The 26,930-nt window shown below is 43.3% G+C and overlaps 1 protein-coding gene across 1 annotated transcript; it reads right to left on the bottom strand.

The window, feature by feature from the left end:
• Positions 1-26,363, bottom strand: LOC141059762 (olfactory protein-like). The gene is made up of 7 exons (XM_073555891.1): positions 26,238-26,363; positions 19,731-19,867; positions 9,985-10,055; positions 9,763-9,873; positions 9,427-9,528; positions 593-618; positions 1-109 (listed from the first exon to the last, which is right to left on the bottom strand). Exons 1-6 carry the CDS (start codon positions 26,328-26,330, stop codon positions 593-595), a joined length of 540 nt encoding a protein of 179 aa, XP_073411992.1. The 5' UTR covers positions 26,331-26,363; the 3' UTR covers positions 1-109.
• Positions 26,364-26,930: the final 567 nt, after the last annotated feature.

The following is a 26,930-nucleotide window of genomic DNA, read 5'->3' as shown; positions in this document are numbered from 1 at the left end:
TTTGCTTTCTTTAGTTTTATTTCATTAGTGTGGATCTTGGAGATTAGGATATAGTGAGATGCGGGGTGTGATTATCAGGGGCATGTGATGGGTTTGCTCGATGCAATCTCTGTAAAACATAATTAGGACAGAAGGTCAGAGGTGATTGATCCTGGAGCTTTTGCCCTTCACACAGTCAATATTGGTAGAAGCAATAGACTCAGATGCACTTATATGATAGAGACCTGTAAGATGACTCTGAGGAGTGCTTATAGGTGAGGGGGCTCTGGTTTAGTGCTGGTCATGCCACTACACCACAAGCCCCCGATACCAGAGGTTCTTCTTTTTCTTTACCTCTCGCCCCTTTGATTTTGCATTATTTATTTCTTCCTTTCCTAACATCCTAATTTCAGGGTAGGAGAAAAGCCTAATTAAATATTTGCTGGGCCCTTCTCTCCAGGGGCCTTATAGCTTCAAGTGGTGGCCTCCTGTTATAATGACTGACGATCTGCTTTCCAAATAACCGGACTCTCATCATGGTCACTCCGCTGCTGACATTGTAGTATTTTGATTTATATTTGTCCCAGGAAAGAAGCTCATTGCATAAACTTACCTAATTTTCTTTCACCTCACATTCAGCTGAGAAAAGAGTTAAAACAGAAAAAACGGGGTCAGACATTGTGAGATGAAAGCTATATCCTATATCCATCCGTACATCCTATACTTCTGTCCTATATCCATACATCCCATATTACTGCCCTATATCCCCTACATCCCATATTACTGTCCTATATCCATTACATTCCATATTACTGCCCTATATCCCATACATTCCATATTATTGCCCTATATCCCATACATCCCATATTACTGTCCTACATCCCATATTACTGTCTTATATCTCATACATCACATATTACTGTCCTATATCCCTTACATCCCATATTACTGCCCTATATCCCATACATCCCATATTGCTATCCTATATCCCATACATCTCATATTACTGTCCTATATCCCATACATCCCATATTACTGCCCTATATCCCATACATCTCATATTACTCTCCTACATCCCATACATCCCATATTACTGTCCTACATCCCATACATCCCATATTACTGCCCTATATCCCATACATCCCATATTACTGCCCTATATCCCATACATCCCATATTACTGCCCTATATCCCATACATCCCATATTACTGCCCTATATCCCATACATCCCATATTACTGTCCTACATCCCATATTACTGTCCTATATCCAATGCATCCCATATTAGTGCCCTATATCCCATACATCCCATATTACTGCCTTACATCCCATATTACTGTCCTATATCCCATAAATCCCATATTACTGTCCTACATCCCATACATCTTATATTACTGTCCTACATCCCATACATCCCATATTACTGTCCTACATCCAATACATCCCATATTACTGTCCTACATCCCATACATCCCATATTACTGTCCTATATCCCAAACATTCCATATTACTGCCCTATATCCCATACATTCCATATTACTGCCCTATATCCAATACATTCCATATTGCTGCCCTATATCCCATACATCCCATATTACTGCCCTATATCACATACATGCCATATTACTGACCATACATCCCATATTACTGTCCTATATCCCATACAACCCATATTACTGTCCTATATCCTATACATCCCATATTACTGCCCTATATCCCATACACCCATATTACTGTCCTATATCCCATACAACCCATATTACTGTCATACATCCCATATTACTGTCCTATATCCCATATTACTGCCCATGCATCCCATTTTACTGTCCTATATCCCATACATCCCATATTACTGCCCTATATCCCATACATCCCATATTACTGTCCTACATCCCATATTACTGTCCTATATCCAATGCATCCCATATTAGTGCCCTATATCCCATACATCCCATATTACTGCCTTACATCCCATATTACTGTCCTATATCCCATAAATCCCATATTACTGTCCTACATCCCATACATCTTATATTACTGTCCTACATCCCATACATCCCATATTACTGTCCTACATCCAATACATCCCATATTACTGTCCTACATCCCATACATCCCATATTACTGTCCTATATCCCAAACATTCCATATTACTGCCCTATATCCCATACATTCCATATTACTGCCCTATATCCAATACATTCCATATTGCTGCCCTATATCCCATACATCCCATATTACTGCCCTATATCACATACATGCCATATTACTGACCATACATCCCATATTACTGTCCTATATCCCATACAACCCATATTACTGTCCTATATCCTATACATCCCATATTACTGCCCTATATCCCATACACCCATATTACTGTCCTATATCCCATACAACCCATATTACTGTCATACATCCCATATTACTGTCCTATATCCCATATTACTGCCCATGCATCCCATTTTACTGTCCTATATCCCATACATCCCATATTACTGCCCATACATCCCATATTACTGTCCTATATCCCATACATTCCATATTACTGCCCTATATCCAATACATTCCATATCACTGCCCTATATCCCATACATCCCATATTACTGCCCTATATCCCATACATCCCATATTACTGACCATACATCCCATATTACTGTCCTATATCCCATACAACCCATATTACTGTCCTATATCCCATATATCCCATATTACTGCCCTATATCCCATACACCCATATTACTGTCCTATATCCCATAGACCCCATATTACTGTCCTATATCCCATACAACCCATATTACTGTGCTATATCCCATACAACCCTTATTACTGTCCTACATACCATATTACTGTCCTATATCCCATACATCCCATATTACTGCCCATACATCCCATTTTACTGTCCTATATCCCACACATCCCATATTACTGCCCATACATCCCATTTTACTGTCCTATATCCTATATTACTGTCCTATGTCCCATACATCCCATCTTACTGCCCATACATCCCATTTTACTGTCCTATATCCCATACATCCCATATTACTGTCCTATATCCCATACATCCCATATTACTGCCCTACATCCCATACATCCCATATTACTTCCCTATATCCCATACATCCCATATTACTGCCCTATATCCTATACATCCCATATTACTGTCCTATATCCCATACAACCCATATTACTGTCCTACATCCCATACATTCCATATTACTGTCCTACATCCCATACATTCCATATTACTGTCCTACATCCCATACATTCCATATTACTGTCCTATATCCCATACATTCCATATTACTGTCCAATATCCCATACATCCCATATTACTGCCCTATATCTCATACATCCCATATTACTGCCCTATATCCCATAAATCCCATATTACTGCCCTATATCCCATACATCCCATATTACTGCCCTATATCCCATACATCCCATATTACTGCCCTATATCCCATACATCCCATATTACTGCCCTATATCCCATACATCCCATATTACTGTCCTATATTCCATACATCCCATATTACTGCCCTATGTCCCATACATCCCATATTACTGTCCTATATCCCATACATCCCATATTACTGCCCTATATCCCATACATCCCATATTACTGCCCTATGTCCCATACATCCCATATTACTGCCCTATATCCCATACATCCCATATTACTGCCCTATATCCTATACATCCCATATTACTGTCCTATATCCCATACATCCCATATTTCTGCCCTATATCCCATACATCCCATATTACTGCCCTATATCCCATATTACTGCCCAATATCTCATACATCCCATATTACTGCCCTACATCCCATACATCCCATATTACTGCCCTATATCCCATATTAGTGTCCTATATCCCATACATCCCATATTACTGTCCTATATTCCATACATCCCATATTACTGCCCTATGTCCCATACATCCCATATTACTGTCCTATATCCCATACATCCCATATTACTGCCCTATATCCCATATTACTGCCCTATGTCCCATACATCCCATATTACTGCCCTATATCCCATACATCCCATATTACTGCCCTATATCCCATATTACTGCCCTATATCTCATACATCCCATATTACTGCCCTACATCCCATACATCCCATATTACTGCCCTATATCCCATATTACTGTCCTATATCCCATACATCCCATATTACTGCCCTATATCCCATATTACTGTCCTATATCCCATACATCTCATATTACTGCCCTATATCCCATACATCCCATATTACTGCCCTATATCCCATACATCCCATATTACTGCCCATACATCCCATATTACTGTCCTATATTCTATACATCCCATATTACTGCCCTATATCCCATACATCCTATATTACTGCCCTATATCCCATACATCCCATATTACTGCCCTATATCCCATACATTCCATATTACTGCCCTATATCCCATACATCCCATATTACTGCCCTATATCCCATACATCCCATATTACTGCCCATACATCCCATATTACTGTCCTATATTCTATACATCCCATATTACTGCCCTATATCCCATACATCCTATATTACTGCCCTATATCCCATACATCCCATATTACTGCCCTATATCCCATACATCCCATATTACTGCCCATACATCCCATATTACTGTCCTATATTCTATACATCCCATATTACTGCCCTATATCCCATACATCCTATATTACTGCCCTATATCCCATACATCCCATATTACTGTCCTATATCCCATACATTCCATATTACTGCCCTATATCCCATACATCCCATATTACTGCCCTACATCCCATACATCCCATATTACTGCCCTATATCCCATACATCCCATATTGCTGTCCTATATCCCATACATCCCACATTACTGTCCTATATCCCATACATCCCATATTACTGTAGTATATCCCATACATCCCACATTACTGTCCTATATCCCATACATCCCATATTACTGTCCAATATCCCATACATCCCATATTACTGTCCTACATCCCATACATTCCATATTACTGTCCTACATCCCATACATTCCATATTACTGTCCTATATCCCATACATTCCATATTACTGTCCAATATCCCATACATCCCATATTACTGCCCTATATCCCATACATCCCATATTATGCCCTATATCCCATATTACTGCCCTATATCTCATACATCCCATATTACTGCCCTATATCCCATAAATCCCATATTACTGCCCTATATCCCATACATCCCATATTACTGCCCTATATCCCATACATCCCATATTACTGTCCTATATCCCATACATCCCATATTACTGCCCTATGTCCCATACATCCCATATTACTGTCCTATATCCCATACATCCCATATTACTGCCCTATATCCCATACATCCCATATTACTGCACTATGTCCCATACATCCCATATTACTGCCCTATATCCCATACATCCCATATTACTGCCCTATATCCTATACATCCCATATTACTGTCCTATATCCCATACATCCCATATTACTGCCCTATATCCCATACATCCCATATTACTGCCCTATATCCCATATTACTGCCCTATATCTCATACATCCCATATTACTGCCCTACATCCCATACATCCCATATTACTGCCCTATATCCCATAATACTGTCCTAAATCCCATACATCCCATATTACTGCCCTATATCCCATATTACTGTCCTATATCCAATACATCTCATATTACTGCCCTATATCCCATACATCCCATATTACTGCCCTATATCCCATACATCCCATATTACTGCCCTAAATCCCATACATGCCATATTACTGTCCTACATCCCATACATCCCATCTTACTGTCCTACATCCCATACATCCCATATTACTGTGCAATATCCCATACATCCCATATTACTGTCCTATATCCCATACATCCCATATTACTGCCCATACATCCCATATTACTGTCCTATATTCTATACATCCCATATTACTGCCCTATATCCCATACATCCCATATTACTGCCCTATATCCCATACATCCCATATTACTGCCCATACATCCCATATTACTGTCCTATATCCCATACATTCCATATTACTGCCCTATATCCCATACATCCCATATAACTGCCCTACATCCCATATTACTGCCCTATATCCCATACATCCCATATTGCTGTCCTATATCCCATACATCCAATAATACTGTCCTATATCCCATACATCCCATATTACTGTCCTATATCCCATACAACCCATATTACTGTCCAATATCCCATACATCCCATATTACTGTCCAATATCCCATACATCCCATATTACTGTCCTACATCCCATACATTCCATATTACTGTCCTACATCCCATACATTCCATATTACTGTCCTATATCCCATACATTCCATATTACTGTCCTATATCCCATACATCCCATATTACTGCCCTATATCCCATACATCCCATATTACTGCCCTATATCCCATATTACTGCCCTATATCCCATACATCCCATATTACTGCCCTATATCCCATATTTCTGCCCTATATCTCATACATCCCATATTACTGCCCTATATCCCATATTACTGTCCTATATCCCATACATCCCATATTACTGCCCTATATCCCATACATCCCATATTACTGCCCTACATCCCATACATTCCATATTACTGTCCTACATCCCATACATTCCATATTACTGTCCTATATCCCATACATTCCATATTACTGTCCTATATCCCATACATCCCATATTACTGTCCTATATCCCATACATCCCATATTACTGCCCTATGTCCCATACATCCCATATTACTGTCCTATATCCCATACATCCCTTATTACTGCCCTATATCCCATACATCCCATATTACTGCCCTATGTCCCATACATCCCATATTACTGCCCTATATCCCATACATCCCATATTACTGCCCTATATCCTATACATCCCATATTACTGTCCTATATCCCATACATCCCATATTACTGCCCTACATCCCATATTACTGTCCTATATCCCATACATCCCATATTACTTCCCTATATCCCATATTACTGTCCTATATCCCATACATCCCTTATTACTGCCCTATATCCCATACATCCCATATTACTGCCCTATGTCCCATACATCCCATATTACTGCCCTATATCCCATACATCCCATATTACTGCCCTATATCCTATACATCCCATATTACTGTCCTATATCCCATACATCCCATATTACTGCCCTACATCCCATATTACTGTCCTATATCCCATACATCCCATATTACTTCCCTATATCCCATATTACTGCCCTACATCCCATACATCCCATATTACTTCCCTATATCCCATATTACTGTCCTATATCCCATACATCCCATATTACTGCCCTATATCCCATATTACTGTCCTATATCCCATACATCCCATATTACTGCCCTACATCCCATACATCCCATATTACTGCCCTATATCCCATATTACTGTCCTATATCCCATACATCCCATATTACTGCCCTATATCCCATATTACTGTCCTATATCCCATACATCCCATATTACTGCCCTATATCCCATATTACTGTCCTATATCCCATACATCCCTTATTACTGCCCTATATCCCATACATCCCATATTACTGCCCTATGTCCCATACATCCCATATTACTGCCCTATATCCTATACATCCCATATTACTGTCCTATATCCCATACACCCCATATTACTGCCCTACATCCCATATTACTGTCCTATATCCCATACATCCCATATTACTTCCCTATATCCCATATTACTGTCCTATATCCCATACATCCCTTATTACTGCCCTATATCCCATACATCCCATATTACTGCCCTATGTCCCATACATCCCATATTACTGCCCTATATCCCATACATCCCATATTACTGCCCTATATCCTATACATCCCATATTACTGTCCTATATCCCATACATCCCATATTACTGCCCTACATCCCATATTACTGTCCTATATCCCATACATCCCATATTACTTCCCTATATCCCATATTACTGCCCTACATCCCATATTACTTCCCTATATCCCATATATCCCATATTACTGCCCTATATCCCATATTACTGTCCTATATCCCATACATCCCATATTACTGCCCTACATCCCATACATCCCATATTACTGCCCTATATCCCATATTACTGTCCTATATCCCATACATCCCATATTACTGCCCTATGTCCCATACATCCCATATTACTATCCTATATCCCATACATCCCATATTACTATCCTGTATCCCATACATCCCATATTACTGCCCTATATCCCATATTACTGTCCTATATCCCATACATCTCATATTACTGCCCTATGTCCCATACATCCCATATTACTATCCTATATCCCATACATCCCATATTACTATCCTGTATCCCATACATCCCATATTACTGCCCTATATCCCATATTACTGTCCTATATCCCATACATCCCATATTACTGCCCTATATCCCATATTACTGTCCTATATCCCATACATCCCATATTACTGCCCTACATCCCATACATCCCATATTACTGCCCTATATCCCATATTACTGTCCTATATCCCATACATCCCATATTACTGCCCTATATCCCATATTACTGTCCTATATCCCATACATCCCATATTACTGCCCTATATCCCATACATCCCATATTACTGCCCTATATCCTATACATCCCATATTACTGTCCTATATCCCATACATCCCATATTACTGCCCTACATCCCATATTACTGTCCTATATCCCATACATCCCATATTACTTCCCTATATCCCATATTACTGTCCTATATCCCATACATCCCTTATTACTGCCCTATATCCCATACATCCCATATTACTGCCCTATGTCCCATACATCCCATATTACTGCCCTATATCCCATACATCCCATATTACTGCCCTATATCCTATACATCCCATATTACTGTCCTATATCCCATACATCCCATATTACTGCCCTACATCCCATATTACTGTCCTATATCCCATACATCCCATATTACTTCCCTATATCCCATATTACTGCCCTACATCCCATACATCCCATATTACTTCCCTATATCCCATATATCCCATATTACTGCCCTATATCCCATATTACTGTCCTATATCCCATACATCCCATATTACTGCCCTACATCCCATACATCCCATATTACTGCCCTATATCCCATATTACTGTCCTATATCCCATACATCCCATATTACTGCCCTATATCCCATATTACTGTCCTATATCCCATACATCTCATATTACTGCCCTATGTCCCATACATCCCATATTACTATCCTATGTCCCATGCATCCCATATTACTATCCTATATCCCATAAATCCCATATTACTGCCCTATATCCCATATTACTGTCCTACATCCCATACATTCCATATTACTGTCCTACATCCCATACAGCCCAGATCCCCTTTTCCTCCGTACCTCCTCCTGGTATTGTTAATGTATCCTCGTCCTTGAGGCCCATTGTGTGGACGCCATGCATGAATGCCTCTTTTATCGTCCCTGACACCTCCGTTGTTCTTCCTGAGGAAAGAAAACCATTTCCATTGCAGCGCCAGACACATCTGTCCAGCAGCTCACTGCCATCTCAGCATTGATTTCTATGGGGGCAGTTTTATTCTTGGGCAGATGCCAGGGGCTGAGGGCACGCACCTTGAATCTCCAGCTACAGCTGGCGGAGAACCGGGCCCTTATATCGGATTTAACCCCCTCATGAGCAAGTGTCAGTGGCTTGTACCACTGTAGTGTGGCCCTTACCGTATAGTTCGAAGGTCACGCAGTCATGTCCCTCATGGACGGTCTTTGTGTAGTCCATAGCGAACGATGTGTAATCTGTTTTCAGGATCATGAACTCATTATCTCCATGCACTGTGCAGAAACGATGGGAGTCATTGTCATATGCAATGCACCAGGTGCAGTCCTATCTAATCACAGTAGATAATAGAGGTGAAAATGATAGTACAATGCAGAAGGACTAACCTGAGTTGTGTGTGTAGTGCCCACTTTCCACAGCTTCCATGCTGGAATCCATCTGCTGGCATCCCTTAGGTCTAAATAAGGTAAGGAAATAAAGACATATGGTAGTGATTAGTGTTGAGCGATACCATCCGATATCCAGAAATATCGGATCGGATTGGATCGGCCCGATACACAAAAAGTATCGGGTATCGCTGATTCCGATACCGGAAGTCCCATTCAAGTCAATGGGACAGAAATATTGTATTTAAAAAAACCCTTTTCTTTCCTTGTACATCCAGTTCGGGAGGGGGGAAGAGTGTGGGCGGACACTGTGCGTGTCTGTGTGTGCGGGCGGGCTCTGTGCGGGTCTCTCGGGGGTCTGTGCCGGCTGCCGGCGGTCTGTACAGGCCTGCCGGGGGTCTGTGTCAGCTGCCGGGGGGTCTGTGTGTGTGTGCAGTAGGGTGACCGCAAAAAATCGATGTCGGAATTTTGTCCGTCTGGACCCCACAAAACGATTCCCCTTTCCAGATATTGAGATAGCCAAAATTTGAGCTCGATCAAATGACGTTAACCCGTGCCGCTCGTCGCTCAAAGTTTGAAAAAATCCAAATTGAGGTATTTTAAGATTTAGGTATTTTGCATAGTCTGTTAGACTATAAAGAATGTGACAACAACATTGCAGAAATAGCCCTGACCAAATTTTCGAACCATTTGTGGTATTTGAATGCAGAGTTGGTGGGATTATCGTTTTTTGATCCCACCATTACAGACAATGAAAAGTTGTTAATGGCTAATAAATTGCTCAGTAGCACAGATGAACCATCAGAGCACGCTAGGGTTGTAAATCCAAAAGTTAGGAAAGAAAAATTAAAAGAGGTAGGAAGTAACCGACTTTAACGACCTTCTGACAAAAGATGAAGAACAAAAGCAATATGTCCTGCAAGTTGTAAGCAAATGCCGAGCATTATATTCTGACGTTTCAAAGACTACTTTAACAAAAGCTCTAGAATAGATTAGATAACTATGTAAAATTATCAACTCATGTAGGTTAGCGTGCTCTGATGGTTCATCTGTGCTACTGAGCAATTTATTAGCCATTAACAACTTTTCATTGTCTGTAATGGTGGGATCAAAAAACGATAATCTCACCAACTCTGCATTCAAATACCACAAATGGTTGGAAAATTTGGTCAGGGCTATCTGCAATGCTGTTGTCACATTCTTTATAGTCTAACAGACTATGCAAAATACCTAAATCTTAAAATACCTCAATTTGGATTTTTTCAAACTTTGAGCGACGAGCGGCACGGGTTATCGTCGTTTGATCGAGCTCAAATTTTGGCTATCTCAATATCTGGAAAGGGGAATCGTTTTGTGGGGTCCAGACGAACAAGATTCTGACATTTTTTCCCCCCCATATGAGATCCGGTCACCCTAGTGTGCAGGCATCGTCCGATGGGACTACAAGTCCCATCGGGCAATGCCTGCTAGAATGACAGTGATTGGGACAGTAGTAGTCCCATCATCCGGCTAATGTGTTGAATGTAAAAAAAAAAAGAAACATACTACATACATACAACATTCATACAACATACATACTACTGTACATACATACTTCATATATACTACATTCATATAACATACATACATACTACATACATACTACATATATACTACATTCATACAGCATACATACATACTACATATATACTACATTCATACAGCATACATACATACTACATACATACTACATACTGTGAGAATCATGTGGGAATAGTGGATGAGGGCAGGTATATCTCGCCCAGATTCCTCTCCTATGTGGCCTAGTCTGGTCAGTATCGCACCTGCTTACTAATGGATAATGGGAGGTGGATATATAAGGATGCAAGGTGGTTGTGTGAGTGTCTCAGCCTGGGAACACAGAGAGCCTGTCTGTGTGAGAGACACACACGTGAGTGGAAGCAGTGCCCACTGCAACTGTGGTTTGGCTGGACGGGAGAAGCCCGCCAGTTGGTAGTTAGGTTGTCCATTGTTTAGTTAGTGCCGGACAGGCAAGGATTTATTTTATGTTTTATTTCCTTTTGCATTGCTTTCACCGTTAATAAACCTGACCCAGGGTCAGTTATACACGAATCCCCGCTCTGCGCCTTAGTTTCATGCTGAATGCACGTGACCTTTGACCCCAGCAAAGGCGATCCCGGAGTGTTTTATCACATTGTGGTGGAGGTTTCTGGCAGAAAATGACGCCTGATGATGACGTCGAGGCATACCTGACCACGTTTGAACGGACGGCGGTGCGAGAAAAATGGCCGAAGGCACGATGGGCCGGCCTGATTGCCCCGTTTCTTTCCGGTGAGGCCCAAAAGGCGTATTATGACCTGGAACCTGAAGCTGCGCAGGACTTTGACAAATTGAAAGCCGAGATCTTGGCCCGGCTGGGAGTGACGACCGCTGTCCGGGCACAGAGAGTGCATCAATGGACTTATCAGCCGGATAAACCACCGCGGTCCCAGATGTTCGACCTGATCCACGTGACGAAGAAGTGGCTACAACCCGAGGTGTTGACAGCGCCAGAGATAATCCAGAGAGTCGTCCTGGACAAGTACCTGAGAGCTCTACCGCCAGCCCTGAGGAAGTGGGTAAGCCATGGAAATCCTACGACGGCAGATCAACTGGTGGATCTGGTTGAACGTTACTCCGTGGCGGAAGGACTCCGAGACGACGCTACCCCACCTCGTTCTTCATCGTCTCCACGTGGAACCGGTAAGACTGTTCCAGGGAGTAGGGGAGATGGAAAAATCCCTAAGACAGTGGGGGAGGAAAACGGGACTGCCCGCACTGTGAGGCCAAGAGTAACGAACTATGGTCTAAGCAAGGGGCCCGTTAGGTGTTTCCGCTGCCAAGAGATGGGACATATTGCTGCGAACTGTCCGGTCACTACTGAACCCATGCAGTGCGACGTCACAGACTCTAAAAACCGCATGTCTATGGTTGCACGGGTAGTGAGTGTGAATGCCGGTCAAAAGGATGTGGAAAAACACTTGTGTGATTTAACTGTTGATGGCAAAAATGTGGTGGCATTGTTAGACTCGGGAAGTGTGGTGACTCTGGTGAAGGCCAGTCTGGTGCCAGCCCCGACTCGGCCATCAGACAAGTTCTCTGTAACGTGTGTGCATGGAGACACCTGTTCGTACCTCACCACAGTCATATGCATTACAACTTCCTATGGGTCTGTGCAACATAAAGTGGGACTCGTCCCGGCGTTATTGCATGATGTTATCCTGGGCCGGGATTTTCCCCACTTCTGGCAATTGTGGGAGAATCAGTTGATGCCCTCGGGTAATAGTGTACATGATTCTTCTCCCAGGGAGCGTGTGGGTCCCGAACCCCTGGAAGAGGTCTCCCTGGAAGACTCGGGGGAAGAGTCTGCGGGAAATGACCTGCAGTTCCCGTTTTCAGTCATGGCGGGTGATAATGAGGAGATCGGGGAAGAGGAGGAGGCTGACAGCCGTCCACCTCCCCGTTTGCCGGATTTAGAAGTTCAGAAAGATGACTTCCAAAGCGAGCAAATAAAGGATCCTACCCTTTCTCAGGCTAGGACAAATGTGAAAGTGATAAATGGGGTGCCCGTAGAACCTGGCTCTAGGCTGGCATATCCTTACATGGTTCTGGAGAATGATTTACTCTATCAGATAGAGAAAAAGGGGGAAGATACGGTGCAACTATTAGTCGTGCCAAAACCCTACCGGCGGCAGGTCCTGGACCTGGCCCACGGACATGTGATGGGAGGTCACCTGGGAGTCCAGAAAACCACTGAAAGGATATTACACTGTTTTGTTTGGCCAGGCATGCATCACGATATTCGTGTATATTGAGAGTCTTGTCCTGACTGCCAAGCCTCTGCACCTAAGCCCCGGTTCTGTAGCCCTTTGGTACCCCTACCTATTATTGAAGTCCCGTTTGAGAGGATTGGTATGGATTTAGTTGGGCCCCTTCCACGGTCTGCACGTGGACACCAATATATCCTGGTCATCTTGGATTATGCCACTCGTTACCCGGAGGCCATCCCTTTGCGTAACACGGCCACCAAGACGATTGCCAAGGAGCTGGTGCATGTGTTTAGTCGGGTCGGTATACCAAAACAGATACTCACCGACCAGGGGACCCCCTTTATGTCCAGGATAATGAAGGAGCTCTGCCGATTGTTACAAATCGAACCGTTATGCACATCCGTGTATCACCCTCAAACAGACGGGTTGGTCGAACGGTTCAATAAAACTCTGAAGCAGATGCTGAGAAAGGTGATAGACAAGGATGGGAAGAACTGGGACTATTTACTTTCGTATTTGCTTTTTGCCATCAGGGAAGTACCCCAGTCTTCCACGGGATTCTCGCCTTTCGAGTTATTGTACGCCCGACGTCCTCGCGGACTGTTAGACGTTGCAAAAGAAACCTGGGAGGGTCAGGTCACTCCATTTAAAACAGTGATAGATCACGTCACACAAATGCAGGACCGTATTGCGGCTGTTATGCCTATCGTCAAAGAACACATGATACAGGCTCAAGGAGCCCAAAAAAGAATCTATGATAGGGGCGCCAAGATCCGTACGTTTGCACCCGGAGATAGGGTGTTGATCCTGGTCCCCACGGTGGACAGTAAGTTCCTGGCAAAGTGGCAGGGCCCCTTTGAGATCAAGGAAAGAGTTGGTGAAGTAAACTACAAAGTATACCAGGCAGGTAAACGGAAACCTGAGCAGATTTATCATGTAAATCTGATAAAGCCCTGGAAGGATCGGTCTGCCTTGTCAGCGGAGCTGGCCCGTCCTGTCTGCTCGCATGCCGTACCGGAGGTACGGGTTGCAGAGACTCTCTCGGAGCGGCAAAAGACGGAAGTCAGGCAGTTTCTACTTCACAACCAAAAGTTTTTCTCAGAAAAACCCGGGCAGACTATGCTAATGAAACATGACGGAACCTGGTGTCACAGTTCACGTAAAGCCCTACCGAATCCCGAAAGCGCGCCGTGAAGCCGTTTCCTGAGAAGTGAAGGCAATGTTAGAGTTAGGAGTCATTGAGGAATCGCACAGTGCGTGGTCCAGCCCGATTGTGCTAATTCCTAAACCGGACGGCACCATCCGGTTCTGCAATGACTTCAGGAAACTGAATGCGGTCTCAAAATTTGATGCCTACCCTATGCCCCGGGTCGATGAGTTAATAGATCGGTTAGGAAAAGCCCGGTATATTACGACCCTAGACCTAACAAAGGAGTATTGGCAGATCCCTCTGGCGGAGGCTGCCAGAGAAAAGACGGCATTTGCTACCCCAGAAGGTCTATTTCAGTATGTGTATATGCCGTTTGGACTGCACGGAGCACCAGCGACCTTCCAGAGACTGATGGATCGAGTCCTGAGGCCACATAGGCGGTACGCTTCGGCCTATTTGGACGACATTGTCATTTACAGCTTGGACTGGGAGACTCATCTCCAGAAAGTACAAGCTGTGATTGACGACCTGTGGGAGGCAGGTCTAACCGCGAACCCCAAGAAATGTCACATCGGGCTAGAAGAAGCCCGGTATTTGGGGTATGTAATTGGGAGGGGTGTTGTTAAACCCCAGGTTGATAAGATTCAGGCGGTTCAGGACTGGCCACAACCTGTCAACAAGAAGCAGGTGCAAGCCTTCCTGGGGATCGCCGGTTATTATCGCCGGTTCATACCCAATTTTGCAGCCATCGCTACCCCCCTGACGGATCTTACAAAAGGGAAAGACTCCGTCATGATTAAATGGAGTTTAGCGGCTGAAGAAGCCTTCCATAGCCTAAAACGGGCACTTTGCTCTCAGCCCGTACTGGTGACTCCAGACTTCCGCAGCGAGTTTGTGGTACAAACGGATGCCTCTGATACCGGTATCGGGGCCGTACTCTCACAAGTGAGGGACGGAGTGGAACACCCAGTCCTCTATCTCAGCAGGAAGCTGAATAAACACGAGCAAAGGTATGCAGTCGTGGAAAAAGAGTGCCTAGCCATTAAGTGGGCTCTAGAGGCCCTCAAATATTACCTGGTGGGCCGAAAGTTCAGGCTGATCACTGACCATGCCCCTCTCAAGTGGATGCACTTGAACAAGGAACGGAATAGCCGGGTGACCCGGTGGTTCCTTGCCCTGCAGGCCTACACTTTTACGGTGGAGCACCGCCCAGGGGTACAGATGGGGAATGCAGATGCCCTGTCCCGAGTGCACTGTTTGGCGGGTGTCATTGCTCGACCAGAGTGGTCTGAGCAGAAGGGGGGGATATGTGAGAATCATGTGGGAATAGTGGATGAGGGCAGGTATATCTCGCCCAGATTCCTCTCCTATGTGGCCTAGTCTGGTCAGTATCGCACCTGCTTACTAATGGATAATGGGAGGTGGATATATAAGGATGCAAGGTGGTTGTGTGAGTGTCTCAGCCTGGGAACACAGAGAGCCTGTCTGTGTGAGAGACACACGTGAGTGGAAGCAGTGCCCACTGCAACTGTGGTTTGGCTGGACGGGAGAAGCCCGCCAGTTGGTAGTTAGGTTGTCCATTGTTTAGTTAGTGCCAGACAGGCAAGGATTTATTTTATGTTTTATTTCCTTTTGCATTGCTTTCACCGTTAATAAACCTGACCCAGGGTCAGTTATACACGAATCCCAGCTCTGCGCCTGAGTTTCATGCTGAATGCACGTGACCTTTGACCCCAGCAAAGGCGATCCCAGAGTGTTTTATCACAATACATACTACATACATACTACATTTTTTTTTTTTTTTTTGGCGCTCTAGACATGTACAACTATGTACAATACACAGTTAATTGAGTATGCCATATTTGACTATCTTTTACCATTAGACATATGTCTGTTATGTGCAATGCCCATGGGCTGACTGAACGTTGTGCCATGTAGATTTCGAGCACTGGTATCATTTTATTTACCCTGTCCTTGTCTGTCCTGATTGTTGTATCATTAGGGCTTATCCCCCCTATTTTAGTCAATTTGTATACTTGTCAGCACTTGATGTGAGTACTAATAAAATTTATACTTTTGCATATATTTTGGATCCGTTACTCCGTTTTCTCCTTTTTAAGATACAGTGGGGCAAAAAAGTATTTAGTCAGTCAGCAATAGTGCAAGTTCCACCACTTAAAAAGATGAGAGGCGTCTGTAATTTACATCATAGGTAGACCTCAACTATGGGAGACAAACTGAGAAAAAAAAATCCAGAAAAATCACATTGTCTGTTTTTTTTTCATTTCATTTGCATATTATGGTGGAAAATAAGTATTTGGTCAGAAACAAAATTTCATCTCAATACTTTGTGATATATCCTTTGTTGGCAATGACAGAGGTCAAACGTTTTCTGTAAGTCTTCACAAGGTTGCCACACACTGTTGTTGGTATGTTGGCCCATTCCTCCATGCAGATCTCCTCTAGAGCAGTGATGTTTTTGGCTTTTCGCTTGGCAACACGGACTTTCAACTCCCTCCAAAGGTTTTCTATAGGGTTGAGATCTGGAGACTGGCTAGGCCACTCCAGGACCTTGAAATGCTTCTTATGAAGCCACTCCTTCGTTGCCCTGGCGGTGTGCTTTGGATCATTGTCATGTTGAAAGACCCAGCCACGTTTCATCTTCAATGCCCTTGCTGATGGAAGGAGGTTTGCACTCAAAATCTCACGATACATGGCCCCATTCATTCTTTCATGTACCCGGATCAGTCGTCCTGGCCCCTTTGCAGAGAAACAGCCCCAAAGCATGATGTTTCCACCACCATGCTTTACAGTAGGTATGGTGTTTGATGGATGCAACTCAGTATTCTTTTTCCTCCAAACACGACAAGTTGTGTTTCTACCAAACAGTTCCAGTTTGGTTTCATCAGACCATAGGACATTCTCCCAAAACTCCTCTGGATCATCCAAATGCTCTCTAGCAAACTTCAGACGGGCCCGGACATGTACAGGCTTAAGCAGTGGGACACGTCTGGCACTGCAGGATCTGAGTCCATGGTGGCGTAGTGTGTTACTTAAGCCTTGTTACATTGGTCCCAGCTCTCTGCAGTTCATTCACTAGGTCCCCCCGCGTGGTTCTGGGATTTTTGCTCACCGTTCTTGTGATCATTCTGACCCCACGGGGTGGGATTTTGCGTGGAGCACCAGATCGAGGGAGATTATCAGTGGTCTTGTATGTCTTCCATTTTCTAATTATTGCTCCCACAGTTGATTTCTTCACTCCAAGCTGGTTGGCTATTGCAGATTCAGTCTTCCCAGCCTGGTGCAGGGCTACAATTTTGTTTCTGGTGTCCTTTGACAGCTCTTTGGTCTTCACCATAGTGGAGTTTGGAGTCAGACTGTTTGTCTTTTTATACTGATAACAAGTTTAAACAGGTGCCATTACTACAGGTAATGAGTGGAGGAAAGAGGAGACTCTTAAAGAAGAAGTTACAGGTCTGTGAGAGCCAGAAATCTTGATTGCTTGTTTCTGACCAAATACTTATTTTCCACCATAATATGCAAATAAAATGAAAAAAAAACAGACAATGTGATTTTCTGGATTTTTTTTTCTCAGTTTGTCTCCCATAGTTGAGGTCTACCTATGATGTAAATTACAGACGCCTCTCATCTTTTTAAGTGGTGGAACTTGCACTATTGCTGACTGACTAAATACTTTTTTGCCCCACTGTATATACTACATTCATACAGCATACATACATACTACATACATACTACATTCATACATACTACATATATACAACATTCATACAACATACATACATTCTACATATATACTACATTCATACAGCATACATACTACATATATACAACATTCATACAACATACATACTACATTCATACAGCATACATACATACTACATATATACAACATTCATACAACATGCATACATACTACATACATACATACAACATACATAAAACATGCTACATACATACTACATACAATACATTCATACAATACATACATATAGACATACAGTACATATAACATAGAGTACATACTCACCATTACTTGTCACTTTGATCCCTGAAGCCAGTGTCATCTATGAAAAATATGAAAAAAACAAACCACCAAATTACTCCCTGTTCCGCAGAAATCCACGAGTGAGTGTCCCACGACGATTTCCCGTGGAGAACAGCAGCATCAGCTGATGCGACCGTTCTCTAGGGGTTCCAGGAAATGGAATCAAATGACGGGAGGTAGGTATCCTTCCGCACTGTATTCCTCCGCCACTGTAAACAAATAGTCCCTAGTCTCACTTTTGGCATTGCTGTGTGAGAAAGTTCCCATCGGACGATGCCTGCACACACACAGACCCCCGGCAGGCCCGTACAGACCGCCGGCAGCCGGCACAGACTCCTGGGAGGCCCGTACAGACCGCCAGCAGCCCGCACAGACCCCCCCCCGGGCAGGCCCGTACAGACCCCCGGCAGCCGGCACAGACCCCCGGCAGGCCCGCACTGACAGTGCATCATGATGCGCACAGACCGCGCATCATGATGACATCATTTCAGCAGCCAATCACAGCCACAACAGTGGCTCATTGCATTATGGGAACTTCCGATTCCGGTATCCGAAATTGAAAAAATATCGGTACTCGGTATCGGAATTCCGATACAGCGAATATCAGCCGATACCCGATATTTGCAGTATCGGAATGCTCAACACTAGTACTGATACATCGTCATCATCATCAATGTATCCCCAAATGATTGTTCTACTTCGTTGTGTGATGACCACTTACGTTTTGAACGCCACGCTGCGTTTCATGGTATTGCCTTCCTTAGCATAAAAGATGATCGGCATAGTCATGTCCTTCTTCATTATATTAAACACAGGACAATTTGATGCTGCCATGACACCAAACCACTTCCCCAGAAACTGTGGAGACAGCAGCAGCGAAGGTAGTTACTGAATACATGAAGACAGGGGGCAGTATTATAGTACTTATATACTTCTACATTTATTTTACTTTCTTGTATAGCACCATTAATTACACAGCACTTTACAGACATACTCATCACTGTCCCTATTGGGGCCCACAATCTAGATTCCCTATCTGTGGAATGTGGGCGGAAACCGGAGAATCCAGAGGAAACCCACACAAACACGGGGAGAACATACAAACTCCTTTCAGATGTTGTCCTTGGTGGGATTTGAACCTTGGACCACTGAGCCAACATGCTGCCCATAAGGGCAATATAGTAGTAGTTATATTCTTGTTGTAATGATCAACGGGCGAATTTATGACACACGTGTCCCTGGATACAGCGCCTCCAGCGGGGCGAATTTAAATAATACCGGAACGTGCAGCCGGATACACCGCCTCCAGCTGGCGAATTTAAAAAGTACACGTAAAACTGGATACCCCGCCTCCAGCTGGCGAATTTAAATAATAAGGGGAAACACAGGAACAGTTACAGTGGTGGGCCCTGTAATAGGAAATAGGGAAGTGGAGACCTCCTAAGCTCCCCTGAGGAAGCGTCCCTGCACTCCTTACGTTCCCTAAACAGGCTCCGCACCTGTCGCCGCACGCGAACCTTATGCCCTTACTCGCCCTGAACCTAGTCCCTCGCTAGGGCATTGGCCGGTGCGGAAACTAATCCCACCACTGCACTAGATCACACTCAAGGAAAGTCACAAACAGGGGAAACAGAAAACTTAGCTCTCTCTGTGCAAATGCTCCAGCACAGAGTCCAGCAACCGACTGCAGCCTTCCTCCTGAATAGCTGCCACCAAGTTCAGTAAGCGCTGCAAAGAACTCCCTTCGGTGACTCCTTCCACATCAGAACTCAGATTGAGCTGAGCAATCTTTCCAGCTCCTTCCACCACCAAGGTTGGTTGCAAATGAACAACTATCACCAACAATGATTGAATACTCTGAGACTCATTTATAGAGCCCCACACCTGATTTATAATTACAATTAAACCAACCACTAAGGTGCGATACCACTCCCCACCACCGGGCAACTATGAATGAAAAACACCACGTGTGATAATTCCAATGGCCACCGGGGGCAATCACGTCACACATTGCACTTGACAAAGTAAAAAAAATTCACTTTGTCCAATTTAAAACTATCAGACCATGACAGTACCCCCTCCTTAATGAGGGGCCTCTGGACCCTCAAGTCCACCCCTCATTAGGGAAACCCCTACAGCGGGGACGGCCAGACCCTGAGTTCACCCCACCATCACCTGAATTCAAATTTATGACAAACACACAGCTGGTATTGGCAATAAAGTTTATTTTGGAGGAATCACTCATCTCCATAACGCCAACCTGGGGAACGAGTTTATGTATGTGTATGTTTGTTATGAGCTGATCAGGCTCCACAACACACTTCCACAAGATGTTTTTTGGTGGCACCCATACACGCTCGTTCACACACAGGTCCGGACCTGAACGTTTATTGCATACATTCGTTATGTCATAAAATTGGTGAACTCATTCTGGACCTGATAACAGAGGCGTCCCCCTGTGTCACCACACTCACACCCCCGAACTACACCATAGGGTACACCACACTCCAACCCTTTCCACCACGAGGTCTGCCTCTCACAGGGTTAGCTAGCGGCGAGGGCTGAAACTTGCCCCTACTCTCCCGCCACACCATCACTGCTCTCCCTGGAGAGGAAGGGGTCCCCTGAAGAGAGACGGCAGAGACAGTAGTCCCAAGGCAGCAGCCCTCACACGACTGCCCCCAGCTGACTACTTCCCTTGCTCGCCAATCTATCCCCGGGTTGTGTTTTTTCAGCCAGGGGAAGCCTAAAACGATAGGTACTGGCATTCCCTCCAAGACGTAGCATGACAAGGACTCCTCATGATGTCCTATACGCAGATGGATGTTTTCTACGACTTGGGTAAGGCTCCCCTGGCTCAGTGGAACAGAGTTAATGGCCTGGACGCTTATAGGTTGGGCCAGCGTCCTACACTTCAGGCCATGAGTCTGGACAAAACGAGCATCCACCAGACTAACCCCTGCTCCACTGTCCACAAGCACCGGTACCACCTCCGGTACCCCGCCAGCAAACACTTCTGCTGACATAATACCTTGGGAGGGCAAAATGGAGGAAATGTACACTCCCTGGTTGCCTTCCTCCAAACGACCAGGGGTCTGCGGCTTCTGAGATGACACAGATATTTTGGCACGTAATGGGCACGCCTTAAGGAAATGACCAGTCTGCTCACAGAAAAAACATGCCGACACCACTCCCTGAACCGTAGGCAGGCCTGAACACAACCTAACACCTCCTACTTGCATCGGTTCGTCCGGAGACTTGGCACGCCCTGGGCAGGCTCCCATGAAATGGCCCGGCTTCCCACAGGAAAAGCATACCCCCCACCACGGCGAACCCCAGGCAACCCCCTATTTGTACCAACAACACCGGGCTGCCTGGGTTCCACCAACCGTACCGGGGGGTCCTCCCCACCGGAGAGGACTACAGGGGGCACATTTTGTGTATGTCTTTCCCTAAGGTGTCTATCCACCCGGATGGCGAGGGACATGGCGGCCTCCAGCGACCTGGGGGCGGCGTACTGCACCAGAGTGTCCTGCAATTTTGGAGACAGACCCTGCGCAAATTGACTCCTAAGTGCAGGGTTATTCCACTGAGTGTTAGTGGCCCATCTCCTAAACTCGGAGCAGTACTCCTCAGCAACCCGGGCTCCCTGTTTACACCTACGGAGTCGGGATACCGCCAGAGAGACGCCATCAGGATCCCCATACACAAGCGCCAAAGCCGCAAAAAACTCGTCCACGGACTCTAAAGATGGTGAATCGTCCGGCAGGGAGAAGGCCCAGGACTGGGGATCCCCCTTCAAAAGGGACATAATGATCCCCACCCGTTGCTCTTCGCTCCCTGAAGAACGAGGGCGCAGCCTGAAATATAATTTACATGCTTGCTGAAATACCAAGAATTGATCTCTCCCTCCAGAAAACCGGTCTGGGAGAGATATCTTGGGTTCTGGCTGAGCCTGTGCCTGAATCAAACCTCCAAAGCCCACCAACAGCTGCAGTTGCTGCACCATCTCACCGCGCAGCCCCCTGATCTCTTCAGTAAAGGTCTGCAGTACCTGGGTAAAGGTTTGCATTAGGTCCATGGCTCAGCAGAAAAATTTTTTTTATGGTTGGTGATAATGTAATGATCAACGTGTGACTGGACACAGCGCCTCCAGCAGGGCGAATTTATGACACACGTGACCCTGGATACAGCGCCTCCAGCGGGGCGAATTTAAATAATACCGGAACGTGCAGCCGGATACACCGCCTCCAGCTGGCGAATTTAAAAAGTACACGTAAAACTAGATACCCCGCCTCCAGCTGGCGAATTTAAATAATAAGGGGAAACACAGGAACAGTTACAGTGGTGGGCCCTGTAATAGGAAATAGGGAAGTGGAGACCTCCTAAGCTCCCCTGAGGAACGTCCCAAAAAATTCACTTTGTCCAATTTAAAACTGTCAGACCATGACACTTGTACATAGGAGCAGTATTATAGTAGTTATATTCTTGTATATAGGGGGCAGTATTATAGTACTTATATTCTTGTATATAGGGGCAGTATTATAGTAGCTATATTCTTGTACATAGGAGCAGTATTATAGTAGTTATATTCTTGTACATAGGGGGCAGTATTATAGTAGGTATATTCTTGTACATAGGGTGCAGTATTATAGTAGTCATATTCTTGTACATAGGAGCAGTATTATAGTAGTTATATTCTTTTACATAGGGGGCAGTATTATAGTAGTTATAGTCTTGTACATATGAGCAGTATTACAGTAGTTATATTCTTGTACATAGGGGCAGTATTATAGTCGTTATATTCTTGTACATAGGGGCAGTATTATAGTAGTTATATTCTTGTACATAGGACGCAGTATTATAGTAGTTATATTCTTATATATAGGGGCAGTATTATAGCAGTTATATTCTTGTACATAGGGGGCAGTATTATAGTAGTTATATTCTTGTACATAGGACGCAGTATTATAGTAGTTATATTCTTATATATAGGGGCAGTATTATAGTAGTTATATTCTTGTACATAGGGGCCGTATTATAGTAGTTATATTCTTGTACATAGGGGCAGTATTATAGTAGTTATATTCTTGTACATAGGGGCCGTATTATAGTAGTTATATTCTTGTACATAGGGGACAGTATTATAGTAGTTATATTCTTGTACATAGGGGGCAGTATTATAGTAGTTATATTCTTGTACATAGGGGCCGTATTATAGTAGTTATATTCTTGTACATAGGGAGCAGTATTATAGTAGTTATATTCTTGTACATAGGGGCCGTATTATAGTAATATTCTTGTACATAGGGGGCAGTATTATAGTAGTTATATTCCTGTACATTGAGGGAAGTATTATAGTAGTTATATTCTTGCACATAGAGAGTAGTATTATAGTGGTTATACAATGGGTACGGAAAGTATTCAGACCCCTTTACATTTTTCACTCTTTGTTTCATTGCAGCCATTTGGTAAATTCAAAAAAGTTCTTTTTTTTTCTCATTAATGTACACTCTGCACCCCATCTTGACTGAAAAAACAGAAATGTAGAAATTTTTGCAAATTTATTAAATTAGAAAAACTGAAATATCATAAGTGTTCAGACCCTTTGCTCAGACACTCATATTTACGTCACATGCTGTCCATTTCCTTGTGATCCTCCTTAAGATGGTTCTGCTCCTTCATTGTAGTCCAGCTGTAGTCCAGCTGTGTTTTCCAGCTGTGTTTAATTAAACTGATAGGACTTGATTTGTAAAGGCACACACCTGTCTATATAAGACCTCACAGCTCACAGTGCATGTCAGGCCAAATGAGAATCATGAGGTCAAAGGAACTGGCCAAGGAGCTCAGAGACAGAATTGTGGCAAGGCACAGATCAGGTCAAGGTTACAAAAGAATTTCTGCAGTACTCAAGGTTCCTAAGAACACAGTGGCCTCCATAATCCTTAAATGGAAGAAGATTGGGACCACCAGAAGCCTTCCTAGACTTGGCCATCCAGACAAACTGGGCAATTGTGGGAGAAGAGCCTTGGTGAGAGAGGTAAAGAAGAACCCCAAGATCACTCAACTATGCAGCAGTTTTAACTGTTTTGAACAGGTGTGAGTGGCTGTTCAAAGCAGTTAAAACTGGTTTGAATCACTGACTGGTAACCAACTTACGATTTTACTTAAAAAAAAATGCTTTGTCCCAATTAATTTGCACAGCACTATATATATATTTTTGAACATAGGAACAGTGTTATAGTAGTTATATTCTTGTACATGGGGCAGTATTATAGCAGCTATATTCTTGTAAATAGGGGGCAGTATTATAGTAGTTATATTCTTGTACATAGGGGACAGTATTATAGTAATTATATTCATATATTTAGGGGGCAGTATTATAGTTATTCTTATACATACAGAGCAGTATTATAGTAGTTGCATTCTTGTACATAGGGGGCAGTATTATAGTAGTTATATTCTTGTATATAGGGGGCCAGTATTATAGTAGTTACATTCTTGTATATAGGGGGTGGTATAATAGTAGTTATATTCTTGTATATAGGGGACAGTATTATAGTAATTATATTGTTATATATAGGGAGCAGTATTATAGTTATTCTTGTACATACAGAGCAGTATTAAAGTAGTTGTATTCTTGTACATAGGGGGCAGTATTATAGTAGTTATATTCTTGTATATAGGGGATGGTATTATAGTATTTATATTCTTGTACATAGGAGCAGTATTATAGTAGTTATATTCTTGTACATAGGGAGCAGTATTATAGTAGCTATAGTCTTGTACATAGGAGCAGTATTATAGTAGTTATATTCTTGTACATAGGGAGCAGTATTATAGTAGTTATATTTTTGTACATAGGAGCAGTATTATAGTAGTTATATTCTTGTACATAGGGGGCAGTATTATAGTAGTTATATTCTTGTACATAGGAGCAGTATTACAGTAGTTATATTCTTGTATATAGGGGGCCAGTATTATAGCAGTTACATTCTTGTACATAGGGGCAGTATTATAGTAGTTATATTCTTGTACATAGGGGGGCAGTATTATAGTAGTTATATTCTTGTATATAGGGGGCCAGTATTATAGTAGTTACATTCTTGTACATAGAGGCAGTATTATAGTAGTTATATTCTTGTATATAGGGGGGGAAGTATTATAGTAGTTACATTCTTGTATATATTCTTGTACATGAGGAAAAAAAATTGTAAATTTCCCTTACCTTAGTCTCATCAAAATTGGCTTGCGGCTTTAAATCTATAGCCTGGCACTGGATGCAGAGGAGGAGTACGATGGCTGCTGTGACTTGAAGCATGATTGCAGTTGTGATGATTCTTTGATGTGAGGTTCTTGAGACTTGACATTGCTATTTGTACGCAAATTGGCAGCAAGAAAAATAATGCAAGAGATAAAAAAGCCATTGTTGATGGTAAGTACATTATGTAATAGGCGACTTGAAGTCTTTGGTGTACTTCTAATGAGGGATCAGTTTCAGTTTATGGAGCAGCAGTTGCCAAAACCTGAAAATCAAGCCATTATATTTACGTTTAGCTATATCCTTACAATAAGTGCAATATACTAGACCCAAAAATAAAAATACTTTAGACCCAAAAATAAAAAAGTAAATTGTATGTCTACCTTTGAGGACCATTTCATAGGCATAATGTACATACAGGGCTGGCGTTAGGGGCAGGCAGACTAGGCAACTGCATAGGGCCCCCGCTGCACCAGGGGCCCCCAGCCAGGGGTGGGCATACTGCCAGTATATTTGTATGTCTGTGTGTGTATGCATGTACAGTATATGTATGTGTGTATGTACAGTATATGTGTGTATCTGTGTATGTGCGAGATATTTGTATGTATTTATGGTATATATGTATGTTTATGTGCATGTATGTACAGTATATGGGTATTT

Source organism: Dendrobates tinctorius, unplaced genomic scaffold (assembly GCF_039654945.1).
Source record: "Dendrobates tinctorius isolate UK_male_01 unplaced genomic scaffold, ASM3965494v1 ptg000231l, whole genome shotgun sequence".
Lineage (NCBI taxonomy): Eukaryota > Metazoa > Chordata > Amphibia > Anura > Dendrobatidae > Dendrobates > Dendrobates tinctorius.
This window is presented reverse-complemented; position numbering and strand designations above follow the sequence as displayed.

Coding starts and splice junctions, on each gene's coding strand:
- LOC141059762 (XM_073555891.1), bottom strand. CDS start 26,330: ATGCTTCAAGTCACAGCAGCCATCGTACTCCTCCTCTGCATCCAGTGC. Junction 9,874..9,984: donor GCACTACACACACAACTCAG/GTTAGTCCTTCT, acceptor GTTTCTGCACAG/TGCATGGAGATAATGAGTTC. Junction 619..9,426: donor ATTAACAATACCAGGAGGAG/GTACGGAGGAAA, acceptor CTCTTTTCTCAG/CTGAATGTGAGGTGAAAGAA.